Source organism: Labrus bergylta, chromosome 6 (assembly GCF_963930695.1).
Source record: "Labrus bergylta chromosome 6, fLabBer1.1, whole genome shotgun sequence".
Taxonomy (NCBI): Eukaryota; Metazoa; Chordata; class Actinopteri; order Labriformes; family Labridae; genus Labrus; species Labrus bergylta.
Genome location: NC_089200.1, coordinates 17,822,620 through 17,839,368, shown reverse-complemented (window position 1 = coordinate 17,839,368; position 16,749 = coordinate 17,822,620). Strand labels below are relative to the sequence as shown.

General features: G+C 41.3%; 1 protein-coding gene across 10 annotated transcripts in view; it reads right to left on the bottom strand.

The window, feature by feature from the left end:
* Window positions 1–15,491, bottom strand: part of elavl4 (ELAV like neuron-specific RNA binding protein 4) — a 74,252-nt gene extending 58,761 nt beyond the window's left edge. For 2 of the 10 annotated variants that reach the window (XM_020638970.2, XM_065955892.1), the window contains exons 1-2: window positions 14,839–15,489; window positions 14,032–14,172 (exon numbers count right to left, since the gene is read on the bottom strand). In XM_020638970.2, coding sequence (XP_020494626.1) covers window positions 14,032–14,172; window positions 14,839–14,886 — 189 coding nt within the window. In that variant the 5' untranslated portion in view covers window positions 14,887–15,489. Of the gene's footprint in view, window positions 1–739; window positions 1,590–14,031; window positions 14,173–14,838 lie in introns of those variants that run through there. The other 8 variants (XM_020638974.3, XM_065955894.1, XM_020638972.2 and 5 more) reach the window with 7 other exon arrangements.
* Window positions 15,492–16,749: the final 1,258 nt, after the last annotated feature.

Here is a 16,749-nt window from a genome sequence, read left to right as displayed (position 1 = left end):
AATCCCAGCAAAGCAATCAATCGCTGCTGAGGTCTGTGCTTGAGTGAGCCGAGCCGAGCCGAGCAGCGCGCAGCAGCTCGAGGAGAGTGATTGCAGCCTCAGGCACTATGGTAATAGGATGCCTGCGCAGCACTGTGTATATAAATTAGCTATTACTGGGTGCATGCTTAAATCCCCTGTACATTTACATGGCTGTGATACAGACTCATTCTCTCACACTCCCGGTCTATATCTCTTACAGAGTACAACATAGGCTACATATATGCCCGCAGGGCTGATTTCAGCTTTGGTCTTACATAACACTTATAAGGATCTTCGAGAACTGGCAGTTTGAATTTTTCGTTTTCGTTGTATTTTCTTTAAAACTAAAAAAATAAATAATAATAATTAGACAATAAAAATAAACTTTCTGCTATTTAAAAAAAAAAAAAAATGTTTTTGTTTTAATGTAACATCATATAGGCTACACACCTGTTCATGTAGGTTCAACCAATTAATGGGGTTTTTTACCAATTATCTAGGCTATATGAAATAAAAAATGGGAACACGGTAAACAATAAGCAGCTGCCGACATAAATGATCATGTTGGCTAAACAAGACAACACGGCGTTACCTGTCTGCAGCGGTACGCTTTAATGTTAGGCTACTTATAAAAGCCAAGCTGAAGGAGGAGGCTATATGCACAGTAAAAGGAGCAGACACACTGTAGTGAAACCTGTACCTTACGATATCTACTCACCATGACCATTCTTGTGTCAGGCTTTTAAAACGGACGAAACAATCTCGGTGGACAAACTGTAAAAAGTCGGCGAGGTGGGCGCGGAGAGTCGGATGTAGTAGAGGCAGCGTGCCTGAGAGGATGAATGAGCAGTGCTGTAGTGAGTGTAGCGGAGCCAAAAAGCTAAACAGAGCGACCCGTCTGTGGAAGACCTGCCTGCAGCCCTGTCCCGCGTCAAAGAGAAAAAAATAGCCAGGGAAAAACTAAGGCAAAACGACGCCTTGAGAAAAGAGCATACACTCAAAATTTCTCGGAAAAACACACTTCAACATTTCTCCACCAAAAGCCATCTAGGGAACGTCCACTCGCACGGGGTCTCCCATTGGCTGAGGAGGTGTCGACGGAGCGATGCGCTCACGGATGCAATTGGAGGCGGCAGGTCCAAGATAAGGGGAGTAAGGAGGTTTCATGCGGAGAGGTAGATGCTTGCAGTTAAGGGGATTTTGTACTCGTACACGTCCCTTTCTTTTGTCATTATGCAACTGTAGGAAACCGGTTATCTGCATTGTTACTCCAGTGTTTAAATGTTTAGCCTACTTCTCTGTTGTCAAGACATGTGTAGGTCTGTTATCGCAGTGCTAGAAAACATCAGCAGCAGATCCCAGAAGCAATCACTATTTCCGTAATCTAAATAAATATATAATTTAAAATAAAACAGATATTGGGGGGGTTGCTTCTTATTGATCCTAATGTCACATCACCCAGAAACACACAGTTTTAAGCTGTCAGGCATTTTGTCAATACGTCATCCGCCTCATGCAAATGCTGCAATTAAATAATCTAATTTAGCATACTACAATCACATCTACTGTTTAGGAATAATCATATTTTTTTATAAAAAGAAAATTCTCTTTACACAGGAGCAAACCTGCCTAAGGTAGATTTTGTGCAGGCTGGACCCTATCTCTGTCAGACAAGAAGAGGGAGCTCTTGCTTGTGTTAACAAATTCACCTGGCAGGCAGGAGTAGTTGGCTGTACCTTAACACCTATACATTAACACACAGATCACACAAGACCACACAAATAAGCATATTCATGTACTGTTATATGACTTAGCCTATAGTCTTAATAATTAACTGAGGCAGTAAAGTGCCTATACTTATCTTAACATGTAGGCTACAGTTCACTGACTCTTGTATTCTGATTTTATTTTGTAGCCAGTTCAGACATATATCTATTCTCATGATCATACCGTTGTTTTCAGAAATGCAATCAGAGAAAAACACTAAGCCAATTCAGTTGCTTTTCATCATTTTCTGTTGCCTCTGCTTGAATGTGGAATTTGCTGATTTTCTTAAGGATTTGGATTGTTTGTCAAGTAAAACTATTTGAAGACATCACCCTTGGGCCCTGGGGAGTATAGTGAAGGGCAATCTTTACCATTACAGATTATTAAATAGACAATTAGATAAGTTATACTTATATATTTATTCTACTCAAGTTTCTTTATGAAAGCTTAGAGCAACCAAGCATTGCAGCGAGACGATTCTGTATTGCGCGGTCATGCAAACCATCTACTGCAAAGACGTCCAGTAAAATAAGTTAGGATGTAAATACTTGGACTAAATACTTCCCTGTAATTCAAGCCACAGGTTTTATAGTGTATATTAAACCCTACTGCAAGTACAAATCAACTACAAATGCAATTGTGAATTTCCACCTGACCCTCAAGAAGCTTCACAAATTAACTCCCAAAAGAGCCCACTGAAGTAATACTGTAATAAAGATAAGAAAAAACTAGAAAAGAGAGGAAGAACAAAAATGGAGTGTTGAATGAAACTCCCCAGCCTCTCCTCTTCACCTCTGACCTCTCCACATGTCTAGTTAGCCACAGCAAACTATAGCTTGCCTAGCAGAATCATGCGCCTGACATACTAATGAGAATCATCACTATGCCTTCAGTTAAGCTGGAGTAGTACATGTGCATGCACGCATGCTCACACGCACGTGCACATACACACACACACGCACACACACACAAACATAGGGAAGGGAAAGATAGGGTGAACAAGCTTGCTTTTGTTTCAAATAGAATAGAATATGCTGGCACTCGCAGTCTGGAGATTTGTACCAATCATATTGAATATAACAAAACGGAGGGACAGTAATGTAGAATGAAACACAAAGAAAATGGATTAAAATAGAAGTGCATCTTTGTCTATCTTCCTTTATGTCCCTTCATATCTTTGTCAGCCAAAGAGCAGAAATAATTTACAGCTGAATAGTGCAGGCAACAAATCAACAGTTTCCTGTCCTTTCTTTATCCTCCTGCTTTGACCTTTTGGATTTAATAAAGGCTTTTAGTTGGACCACAGAAAAACCATTCTCCACTTCAGAGCCTCTAATATTCTTCTCCCTACGCGATTTTTTATTGTTGCTTTTAATTCCCTGCTGTAAGGAATGGAAAGTCAGATTTATGGAAACGAGTAGAGAACTCATCTCATCTCTGTTTTTGTCTTTGAACACAGTCAAATATTAAGTGTTGAAAATAGAGGGTCATCATTTTCTTATTTCTTATTTTTCGCCCTCTGCATTATGATCCAAATAACCTTTTCTCTAAATGAGATAATGATTTGAAAGTGAAAATAAGTCTCTCACAGTTGCTCGTCCTTACTCTAAACTGCTCTGCAGGACCATTTTTCACAAAGCAATGAAAGCGACTGCCCCTACTCAGTAAATTAGCCATAAACACAATCTGTGTTCTGCAGTGAGCTGTTTTTGTGGAGTGTGTGTCTAGTGAAGATGTACGGACACATAAGAAGATGGAACCACAGTGCTGTCATGTCCTAGTAAAGGGTACAGACAGTGCAGTGTAATAATGTGTATGGACAGATGGAGGGAGTGGTTGAGATTTTCTATCATGGGCATACATGCTGAGATATTTCAGATTCTGGATGTTGGAGATATTGAAGTGTAGCTTATTATCTTGTGTATGAATATAGTCTTTGCTTATAATGTGTATGTGTTTCTTAGAGTAACAGCAATGAATTACTCCAAGTATGTCAAATAAGTTATTAAGGGTAATCATTTAATAAAAGGCTACTTATCTTTGTGTCATTCTCACTAATTCAGAGCTTGCATTAAAAAAGTGCATAGCCATGATTGGATGCATTATTTGGCCTTTTGAAGGATGACTAATGCTCAATCATTTTTGAGGGGCTAAATTATATTTCTTCCCTCTTGTAAAGTTTTGAAAGTTAGAAAGCTTTTGTGGCTTTAACCCAGGAGGGCCAGCCATACAGTCAGCAATGTGGACCCAATCTCGCTGATTGGCTCTGGCTAACATCCACAAACACACACAACTGAATCCAAACCCACAAAAAGTGTTCATCCGCGCAAAAACACACACACTCAGAGAAAACAGAATCATTTTGGTTCTTTATGTGTGTCACAGTGTGACACTGTGACCGCCGTGGAACTGGAAGTGGAAGGGCTGGGCCGCAGAAGTGTGCCTCGGTGTGTGCTTCCAGCCTGCTAATTCAGAAAGCAGAGAGCCGGCTAATTGTTCTGAACTCTGCCTGCCCTCCATTCTGCCCTGCTTGTCCACCCTAAACCACTCCTAGTCTCAGACCTTAATGGATTAACTGCAGGCTAATGTTGTCACTTTCTCTATCTGTCTTATTCTTTCTGGTTCTCCCTTTTCTTACCACGCCCTGAAAAAAAAAAACGTCAAAACATTTGCTTTTGCTGCATCTCTAGATTTGAATAATTGAATATACTGGAGTCAAAGTACTTAACAACATGCAATATACAGCAAACACACAGTGATCTGATATCAAGTGCGAAAGAGCAGGCAAATTAAAGCGTCTGCAGAATAGCAGGTTTGAATATGCAGAGCGCAGACAGTGATAATTGTGGCTGCTCTCGGTTTGAGTCTTGTTAACTGTCAGACATAGTGTTTCAACACCTGCCTTATGTTTCACTCTGCATAATAAGACTTCTATTTAAAGGAGGAGAAGTGAAGATACTAGCAGAGGTGTTACCTCAAAGAGCTGGAAGAAAATACCTTGAATATTAACAAGAGAAGGAAAACTTTTCTTTTGCTCGTCAGGTTCAGCCCAAATTAATGCTTCCAAGGACACAAGGCAGTAAACACGGTTTGAAACTGAATTATTCCTCTGACGCTGTACTGCGACAACACTGTAATTGAACAGTGTTGTTTTTTTTACAGAGCTGCGGAGAACAATGCAACACTTATCAGGTCTAGTTAATTTCAATTCAAAATATCACAGCAGCGTCTGCAGTAAAAACAGTCTAATACATTTAATAGCCCAGAACACGATCCTCAGTATGCAGCGGCTTACTCGGGCTCTTTTGATTTGCCCTTGAAGGATAGATTTAGTAGCTCTATTGAAGTTCTGGCAGTAGTAGCATCTTGCTGTTCTACTCAGACTGATTATCGCCTCTTTCCTGGCAGGTGTCCACCCTTTGCCGGTAACAATCAACAAATGAGAATCACAGCCTTCAACTTGCCCGTCTCCCTGCCCGCTGACAAACTCCGCATCACTGAGCCCCAGTAACCAGACAGCTATTAACACAATGTGGCTATATCTGCACAACAATGGCCACTTTAGATTCCGTTGACTTTTGTTATTTGCTTTCAGTGTTAAGACCAGGGGCTTTATTCTCATAGATCAATAGCTCCCAAGTTGTGGATGCTGATTTTTTTTTAGTAATTTCATGGTCAAAGGCGCATAGAGCAGCCGCATTGCTGTTGCATCTTCAATCAAATCACATCTTTCCTTTGTTTTCAAAAGCAGGCAGCTCTGTGCCGTGATGCTCAGACAATTTAGTAATAGAGATGAGCAGTTTGGAGTAGTTCTGCTACAAAAAACCTGCTCAAAATAGAAAGCTGGTGTCCTTAAGCAGGAGGAGCCGCTTATTTAGACCACAGAGAGCAAATGATGTTAAATTATCCTGGGAGAGGACAGAGAAGTTCACAGCTAGCACTGAAATACTAAATAGATGCAATTAAGAAGAAAAAGGTGAAAGTAACTCCTCATTCACTAACATAAAACTCTAAACGGCATTTAATGAACACAATTCACATTGATCAAATTCATCCACCTGCTGTTAAAACCACCATGAAGCATGTCTCTAATATTGAAGCTATTGAAATATTGACCCTGAAAACATTTGGATGTGTGACAAATGCTATTTATCCAAAACACTAAAATATAGGCAACGTAATCAAATGAACTGCTCTATCATCTTTTAAGTCCTGAATATTCACTGATGCCTTTAAGAGACGTCTCAACTTACTGAAAAGGGTAAAAACATTGTAACTATAAATCCAATGTTATTTACTGGGTAGAAATTCAATTCACTGTAGTTCAACATTCGTATGTTGATTGAAAAAATAAATGATGCTTTACTGTAAGTTCGAACAATCAAATCCAACTCGGCCCTGCAATTCTAAAAATGTGTAACTCAAAGTAGATCTCCTAAATGGTACTACAATTTGCACTTCATCTCATCATCCAAGTATTTTGTAGAATTAAATGAAACATCCTGCTACATCCTCTTCCCGCCCTATCAGTAGCCATGATACACAGTTAGCTTAACCCCTGCCTGTGTCATTCTCTCTGCTAAAAAAACTCCTCAGATCAGAAATGAATTCTTCATGCTGATCCCGGAACAAGGCTTTGCTGCATTTGTCACAGTCACTTTCTTCTACTTTTTACTCAAAGCTGTTTGGTATGGCTGGAGCCTCGCAGACTGCAGAGATGTGACAGGGGGCTGTTTGAAAGCAAAGGCTGAACGTCTCCATCTCTGTCTGTGGAAAAAGCCGTGATCGCTTTGTTAACTCTTCAGAAATGAGCTTCTCTTTTGTAGATTTAAGCGGAAATGATGCTCCTAAGTATACATTTTGATCAATGAGGTTTTTTTTCCAGAGCAAACAACAGCAAACAATTGAAAAAAATGCATGAAATAATATTATTTTTCGACCTTATTCGCTTCCTTTCAATTAAGCAAACACATTGATGTTTTTTATGAGCGAGATAATGGTGGGTCTTTGAGGCTGAATCCTCACACAAATGAGAGAAGGTTTGTTGAGGTGCCCAGAGAGGCTTAGCTATGCATTGGCTGTTGAGTCTGGCATGTGTTCTGGCACTGTGAGTGTATTCTCAACAGGACTCTGGTGGATTAGTGTCCATTTGGACAACAGAGTGGTCCGCAGCTTGGGGTGACATTCAACTTTCAGTGGGCCAGCAGCTTGCACAATGATGAGGAAGTTTAGTCTAGCTGGTAATTGCCATTCATATAAAATGAATGTTGTCATGTGAAATTGTTAGATTCAGTTTTTTTCCTGACAGCAATTGTTTTATTTTCTGTTCTTCCTGTTTTATAGTCTAAACCTAAAAAGATCTTGTGCGTGTGGAATAAGGTGGTGGCCTTTCTGCAATGTGGAGGGTCAGTGGATCACGGGGTGTAGCGGTGGGCTTCGGGGCTGTGGGGATGGAAGTCTGATTTGCGTTTGATCCCAGTCGGGGTACATCCATGCTCACGGGGCGACTGCTGTGGTCCATCTGGTCGAGGCTTTAATCACAACTCCCCCCTCCCTAATACGCACACACACACACACACACACACACGGTCACACACACACAACGCTTCCCACTTGAGATTCTTTAAACTACTGCTCACTTATTATTTCCATTATTTATTTCAGACTTGTCTGCAGTCATGTATCTCCCCCTCAGAGATGAGAACCGCTTTCTTCCTCTTTTTACAGAATCTCTGACTAAGACCATCGGTAGGAAAGTATGAGTCACTGAAAGACCACCTGCCAACTGTAATGATGCTTAAAATCTGTCAAAAATCTCAGGATATCAGATCGCCATAAATGGCTGCACTACGGCTTTTGATAAGGAATAACCTTTAAGGAATGAGACACAGTGAGAGTCATTCACAAGTCTGGCCTATGGTACTGTGGACCATAAAATGCCCGTGCTGCACAAATCCAGCTATCCAAATGTCACTTCATGCTTAATCGCCCTTTCTCATGCTTGAAGAAAAGCGTGCAGGCGATGCACAACATGAAAAGTTCCACCAGGTTTCAGTTTAAATGCCTACATGCTTGGAGACATGTTTCACTTATGCTGTGTTGATGAAACGATTTGAGCCGAGTGAGGAAGAAGAACTATTTGGAATCTTGAAAGTTTATTTCCTAATGAGAAAGTAACAAGATAGAAGTCAGCCTTCACAGATTGTATTCCTTTAAATTAGTTCACTTTACAGTTAGTGGTGCACAGCTCATTGCAGGCTCCATGGTAAACCCATTTAATGCTGCTGTTAGGATACATTCATTATTAAAGGGAGTAAAGGGTTAGCAGATAATGATGATGCTGTGCCCCCCCCCCGCCCCCCCACCTGTGGAGGAGCCACTTACTGTACTGTTAGCCTCCCTTTGGACAAAAATAACCTCAGTAATTTAAGCTATTTTAAATATCTTACCTTGAGTTTGCTTCCCTAAATCAATGAAAAACAAAAATCTATCGCACTCAAAACCACTTTATGTTCCGTATATGCAGCACAAAACAAACCCCAGCTACAAGACACCTCCCGGCGGAGCTCCTGGCTAGCTACTGTAACCCGAATGGTCACTTCTCCTCGGCCCTAATGCACAGGTCAGCTGTACATAATTTATTCATGGAGACAGCAGATACTTTGCTTCATCCCCGGCAATTAGCAAATCGATAAAAATGCACCGGCTTCGAAGCCTATCAATTCTGAGAGGACAGAAAAAAAACAGCGCTGCTCATCAACATGCCAGGATCCCAGATGCGGACCATCACTCATGTATTGCCGGTGTTAGTCAGCTCAGCATCAACAGGCGCCGAGCTGTCAACGATAAAGCTCATTTTCCTTTTAACATTGTTCTGGAAATGGAGTCTTCACCTACAAAACGTGTCTGCTTCATGTCATATCTAAATCTAGAACCTATTCATAACAAAAGAGGATTTAATGTTCTATTTGTCAGGAGATTTTGGAAGCATTAAGTATTTATTTCTATTGTGATGAAGAGATGACTGAGTTAAATACATCCTCGTGAGATTATCACATTTGCAGACAGGTCAGTAAAGGGCTCTCATCGGCTAATACCTCTTTTGTCAAAATGTATACAGCTGACATATCTACAGTAGAGTTGTTATCTCCATCTCTTTGTTTTCTGACTATCTACGGTACATTTTGATATCACTGTCACTTTTATAATTAATTCAGGAAATCTGCATGATTCAATACACGCCCCTGACTGCTCTTAAGAGGGATGTCGACCTAAAATGGTATTAGATTCATCTGAATTTAGAACTCACTGTCAGCCTGTATGTAAGGCTTTCTCATTTTTAATATGTGCCTGCAAATAACAAATAACGAAGAACTCAGCAAATCTGAAAACACAATACTGCCTTCTCTCCAGTCTCGTCTGTTTCATTATTCTCTCTCTATTTATCCTTTTAAGCCAAATGAAACAACTGCAACTGGGTGTGACAACATTGTCCAAAAGAGGCAACAAATTTCACTTTAAAATTAAATGCTTTCTCTGCCAAAAGAAAGAAAAGCGCAGCACTGGGATTTTGGGCAGGAAGTGAGGTTATTTTGTTTATTTAATCTATCGAACTGTAAAATATTGACACTGACTCGAGGTGAATCTGCAGGAAAATTCAGAGGCTCACAACGTATGTAATCACAGCTTACTGTGGTCAATGTGTGCCTGAACGCTTTTGCATTATATTTGACTGTGTTTTCTATTTTTCCCACATTTGTTTTACTGGAAAGCCCCTTTTCTGTGTTTGGTGTTTTATTATTTTGTTTTTCACATGAATCTCTTTGGACTGAGAGTTAAAAGAAAAACTACATTAAAAAAGGTTAAATATTGAAAACATGGGCCTGTTTTATTGATGTTTTTACAAAAATAATATTTCTTCTAACACGTATATACAGTTATCTGTGCCAGGGCTAGAGTTAATAGCGGGTGAAAATCTCCTCACTTTGGTCTTTTTAGTTGACTGTACGACCTCTTGTTTACTTTTTGAATTTTGTTCCACGCTCCTTGCCCACCTCTTTAATAATACCTTCATGCTTATTTGTTTAACTTGCATGATCAGTCTGCTTTTGCTTTGCCATGATCCAATCAGAGCAGAGCACAGACTCTACTGCTGCTCCAGGTCATTACTTCCAGGTCAGAGTACCTGAACACAGAAAGGTGACCTTTGGTTGGGCGTGGGCGCTTGAGATGCTGCAGAAGGCTGTTCTGTCGGTAGACTATTCTTTATGGATCACTTCCACATCTCCAGAGTCCAGCGTGTGTATGGAAAATAGGTAACGATCGAAAGCATATGTTATGAAATATGCACTTAAAGGCACCTTGGGGGGGGGAGACTAAATAGCAAGGTTGCTCGTACAAACACGGATACAAATTCACAGCAGAGTCAGAGATAGTGAGGAGAATGAGAGTAAATGTAGGTTTACAGTGTGTGTGTGTGTGTGTGTGTTTGTGTCTACGTGTGTGTGCGCATGTGCCTGCAGACACCTGCTCCATTCTGCAGTGATGGCTCCCAGCGGGACAAAGGCTCAGCTGCTGATCTCTGGGCCCTCCCTGCAGCATTGGTGGCCGACTAACACACACACACACACACACACACACACACACACACACACACACACACACACACACACACACACACACACACACACCACCACACACACACACCACACACACACACACACACACACACACACCACACACACACCACACATCTACAGCCCCACCAATCAATTACACTCAGTACACTATCATATCAACCCTCTCCATCCACAATATCTACACCCCCCTCACTTCCCACTCTTACCACACCCACATGTGCTCATATCAACCACGCAAACACGACATGATCTACACACACACCAACGCATCAACCTTGATTTCAGCACTAATTCTGTCAAAACTATGATACGGTGCACCATACTTTCACTGCATTAATATACTGCAGGGATGAGATGGTTGAAAAGCAGGTGTTCATTTTTTTTCCCCTGCCACCCTATACTACAGCTAAAAACCTTTAGTGAACACTGCACTTTATCAAACCTCAGCATTATATGATGCTATAATTATATTAATAAAGGAAAAGGATACAATTATGTTGCAGATGTATTTAAGCTTTTCCTTGTTTTCACTTTTAATTTCCTTACGTAGTCATTCTTTATTTTTTTAGCAGATCATTTCAGTTAAATGAAAAGACAATGACCACATTTGTTTTTGTCAGTGCTGCAATTATCAACCAGCATTTCTCCTTGTGGCACGTATGTTGTTATTTTCTATTTGTTATCTCCATCTCTTTGTTTTCTGACTATCAGCGTCTTTTCTCCTCTGTGGCGTGGTACAGCAGGGTTGTGGAGCATAAATGAACTAATTTCCTGGATATAGAAAACACTGCAATCAAGGAAAGGGGAAGTGCAGAAAGCGGGCAGATGGAAGGCGCTAATCATTGTTATGAAATAGCGATGACCTCTAACTATCTCCTGGCTGCTTTGCACGCTTCTGTGCTCCTCCCCCCCCCTTCTTCTTATGTCTTTGCTTGTTTGTTGTTGTGATAGTGATGATGATGAACCTCTTCAGGCACATCTAAAAAAGCTACCCCTCTGGTTTTTTTTTTTAAATTGTTGAAACAGAAAAGATTGGAGTTGTCAAACAAAGCCTGGTGTCACATAGAGAACTGCAGCTGCCTGCAGTGGGTAATCAGTGGAGCCTTCTACAAATTAACAGCATTCAGCTCTGAAGCACGGCACACTGCAGGTTTTAGGATGTGGGCTTCTGAAAATTAGATCTCAGTGAATGAAATATGGAATAATTAGCTGCTTGGTTTGGCCCACATGCTTCATTTTTTTTCAATTTTATCCACTGTGTAAGGTGACATGGCAGAGATTGCCGGTCATCCTAATGCATGTAAACTGATAGAGTGGATTCTGGTTTTAAGCGGACAAAAGGCAATCTAAATGTCATTAATTGCATGCTAAATCTCTCCTCTGTGAGCCTGGTGGTTTAAAAGATGTATTTCTTTGAACACCCTTTACAAGAACTGTCCTACAGCTTGAAGGATGCACTACTGAGAACATGCACACGCACAAACAAACAAACTCAGAGACAAGACATGTAGCAAAAGACACACACACACACACACACACACACACACACACACACACACACACACACACACACACACACACACACACACACACACACACACACACACACACACACACACACACACACACACACACACTGAACAAACTGAACACACGGTGGTGCCAGGGGAAGAAATGGTAAACTTTGCTGCAGGCGGGTAGTGTTTTCGAGGACGAGCGATCTCGCTATTTATTCATTTATCAAAGCACTCTTTTTATCCAGTGCTGCATTACATAGAAATACTTTGTAGTGTCAAAATAACTGATTTATAGTACAATGAATTTACTCCAAATTATGATTTAAACAACAATGTTTTAATGCCGTAAAAATATTGCATTTGGACTTGATAGAAAAACTGCAATGTTGTGTTTGAGGCTTCCCACACAAACGCCAATTGAATCTTAAAGCACATTCATCTAATGTATGCAAATGATCTTGCTGTGCTTAATGAAGGCAACATTAATCACTATAACGATGATCTTTTTTAACTAGGGGAATCATGCACATGCGGACACGTACACACTCGCACAGCACACGCACATGTTTTTAAATGCATGCCTCATCACCAGCAACACGTTGATGACAAACGCACAAAATTACAAAAAATAAACCATTAAAAAACCATTTTGGCAGAAAGAAACTGTGCATAATGAGAAACTCAAAGTCACTGGGTAAAAAATAACATGTTTGGACTTATTCTTTTCTGTACCTCCTGATTCATTTCTTCTCTGTTGTGCAATTCAACGTTATTTGCATCTAGGCATCTGGGCATCTAGCTGTGGATTAATCACCTAAAATTCACTCATTCCATTTAATAAGATCCTGATAAGATGCATCAAAATATGTTCAAATGTCAATCAAATTTATATAATCAATTCAGCTAATTAGTTCCACTGGTTTCGACAAATAATTTACGGTCCAGCAGCCTTATGCAAACAGCAGATAACACTGTTGTGAGTCTTAATGGGCTCTGGAAAAACACAGAAATTGTGTGTGCTGTATAATAACAACAAAACACTGGGCAGACTTCTTTGAACTCGTGCAAGAATGCAAAGCAGAAAAACGGAGGAAAAAAAAACATTTTTGAAGCCCAACTCCTAACGGACGCATTTCACCGCTTATCCTTGCTGTTCATTTGCATACAGTTGATGGAAACCCTTGGGTACAGTCAGCAGCATGACAGTGGGTTATGAAGGCTTCCGGGAGGCTCTGGGGTGTGGATCTGAGCCAGTTTGAAGGGGAGCCGAACCAATGAAGAGCCCACAGCAGATTAGACACCCACAGCTTTATGTCGCTTTAATGCGGCGAGTCAGGGATTTTCTTACAACGCTTTTTTTTTTGCCTAAAAGCTCAGGGTTTTCTCATGGTCCTTTTTTTTTCATTCCCTTCCCCTTGAAGTCTTCTTTTCTATGGAAATGCCAGGGTAATGTTTTCTCCATAGCAAAATATCCAATCTGCCTACAACGTTCCTGCTTCCTCAACATGTGACTTTTCTAACGGTTTTTTTTGGAATAAATTAGATTGAAATTTTTCATCTTACAAAACTGTATACCTCCCAAGAAACATTTTAAATAATAATCTTAACTTTTTCACAATAATCAAAATAGTAGATGTCTAGATAATATTCATCCATTAAGTCTGAAATCAAATACACCATTTTAAGGGGCTAAAAAAACATCCAATGCAAAAACTGCAAATGCTAACGGAATTAAAAAATAAAACACCCATTCAAATACACACTGACAATTGCATGCACACCCACAAACACCTCAAATCTCCTGACAACAATCTGACTGGCAGAGGCTAAAGAAAGAAAAGGCGTCCATAATTAAACAAACATAGCAATGTAAATATTTTTTACCACTATCCATTGGGGATACCAGCGGAATCCCACAATTGATTCGCTCTCTTCCTGCACTTTTGCTCTTTTCTCACACAAACACATGGATTCAAACAAAACTACCACTCACTGCTTTCTCTCCTAATTCCTTTTTTTCCCTTCCAATTATCCTTGCCCGTGTTCATAAAAGAGATAGAGATATATTGGTCTGTCTATCCTCTTACCAGGGGTGACCTGTAGCCCATCTGGGCTGGCGATGACAGGAGATCCCTGGGAAATAGCGGCGAGTGCGTCTCGGGGACGGAGCCCACGCCACTGGCTGCTAGTCCCGAGAGCTGCCCGTACCTCGCCATCATCTTGAGATGCTGCACGCAGAACACACACACTCGTACATAGACACAGGAGGAGAGTGGAGGGGAAAAGAGAAAGAGAGACAGAGAGGGGGAGAGAGAGAGCGAGAGAGAGAGAGAGAGAGAGAGAGAATGGGTGTGAGAAGAGGGTAGGAAAGCAGATAACAGCAGGTAGGAAGGACAAGAGGATGGTAAAGGACAGAAGAGGGAGTTTGGGGAGGGGGGGTTGAAGAAAGAGGAGGTAGAGAAGGATTACAGAACACTTTGCTTTCACACAAATGCATGTGTGAACGCACATACAGTCATACACACCCCGCTTATGGACAAACTATACGTTCTCATGAATGCAGACAATTTCCTGACCAAGCCTATGCTGTGTGGGTCTGATAACTACCTTGGTTTGGTTACAATAGAAATATAAAGAGTCTAGATACTAGCTCTCCATTTATTATTACAAAAGCGTATCAGTCCCCTCTCTTTCATAGTGACTATCGTGCCCAGGAAACGTAATAAACGGCTGCTGTTATCGATCATCCCATCTGTCTTCTGGCTATGAGCAAACACAAGTGTAAAGACAAGCACATGTACCGACATACTATAACACACACATGACTGAATGGTTGGCAGCAGACATACACAGGTGAGGCGCAAGGAAAGAAGCAAATTGAAAAATCTCTTTACCTCATTGCCCAGCAAAGCAGCGTTGAGTGTTCGGCTTATTTCGAACATGTTCAGTTTCGGTGCGTTTTTTTTTTTTTTTTCTCTTTCGTTCTGTCCTTTAAAATTGTTCAGGTTCTCCTTCAGTTCTTTGGCTCCCCCTGTTTTTTTTTCTTTTCTAGGGTTGGGGAGTCTGTCACAGGATCACAAATAAAAAAAAAGAAAGAAAGAAAGAAAAAATCAATTGGGGAAAAAAAAAGAGGGGGTTAAAAAAAGAATCCTCTTTAATTTTCAGATTTTTTTGGAGAAGTGGATTTTTCAGAGCTCTATTTCTTTTCCCTCTCTGTCTCCCTTGTCTGGTGATGCACCTCTGCTGGCTGTTGTGGCTGTAGTAGTGGCGTTTGTGCCCAGGGTCTCCGCACACGTCTTAGGAGTCAATATGCTGCTTTTTTTTTTTAAATCTCCCCAGAGTCAGCACATTAAAACAGGCAGTCAGGCGAACGGTGGGTCGGGCTGGCGGGCTGGCTGGCTCCCTTATCTGTCCCCCGCACACTGGCTCATACAATACGCTCCGATCCTCACACTGCTCGCTAGCAGATTAGCCTGTCCCACAACATAGCACTTAGTTTAAACTCCCCTCCCTTTTTGCTCTCTCTCTCTCTCTCTGTATCACTCCCTCTGGCTCGCTCCTCCGCTTTCCCTCCCTCCGTCCCTCCCTCCTTCCTTCCCCCCACCCACCCCCCTCTCTCTCTCCCTCTATCACTTACTCCATCTCTCTCTGCATCACTTTCTCTCTCCTCCCCGTTGCTCACGCATTAATGCAGCTACAGTTCACCGTGCTGCCACAAGGTGGGAAGACAGTTCTAGCAACAGCGACACCATCTCCGCCATGTCCCTTTTCCTCTCTGTGCCACTCCTATCTTTTTAGATTTCCTTTTTTCTCCTTTCCTCTTTCTTCGTGTGAGTCTTGAACACACAGCGATGGATTTTGAGAAAATGTTTGCACTTATCACTCGCTGCCTGGATCAACAAACAGGCAGGGATAAATGGATTGGTTTTAGCGTGTGAAGACTCTCATTGTTGGCCCCTTTTATCTAATTATGGCTCCTACAATAACAGGTTGTGCTTGTTGAGTAGTGAAAGGAACCAGGAAAGACTTCTGGGAAAGAAATATTTCAGGAACATCCTGGGATGTATTTTTGGGACAATTTCACAAAAATAATGGAATGTAATAATAACAGTACACTATGAGGAGACATTAAGAGAGTAAAAGTGAATGGTACCTCAGCAAAGAGAAAAAGTGAGGGCAGGGCTGATGTGAGCATCAAGGTCAGGTGGTTGTCCTTTTTTCCTCAGCAGGGTGTGGCACAGAGATGACGAAGCAGCCAGTCACAGGCATGGCAGGAGATCCTGACCACAGAACAAACAAACAAGAGGGGGAGAAAAGATTATGGGGACGTGTGCCAAGGATATGATTCACTCCATTTTCATTTCAGTTTGTAACAACTGGGGGATTTCAGAGTATGACTCAGTGTGAAAAACAGGTAAAATATGTACTGTGGAGAAGCACATTTCTAATTAAAACTATGCTAGCAGGGTGATCAGCCATCATCCTTGATAATGCTGATCTTAGTGTAGTGATACTCGTGGCTCCATCAGCGTGCCGGATAAGTTATTCCCTGAGCTTTGGATGTGCTTTTTTTGCTGCCTCGGATCAGAGCGGGGAGAGCGGCCAGTTAATAGCAGCCTATTGACACTGGACCATCTGTTTAGGTGGATGCTGTCCAGGGTAGCAGATAGGGAGGGAGAGAGGGACAGAGGAAGTGACAGAAATAGAGAGAAAAGAGGGTGACAATTAATGGAGGAGAGAAGGGGTAACAAGAAGAGGAAGTGTCAGCTAACTGTTAGTTTGAACGGATGTTTCTGGAAAAGAGG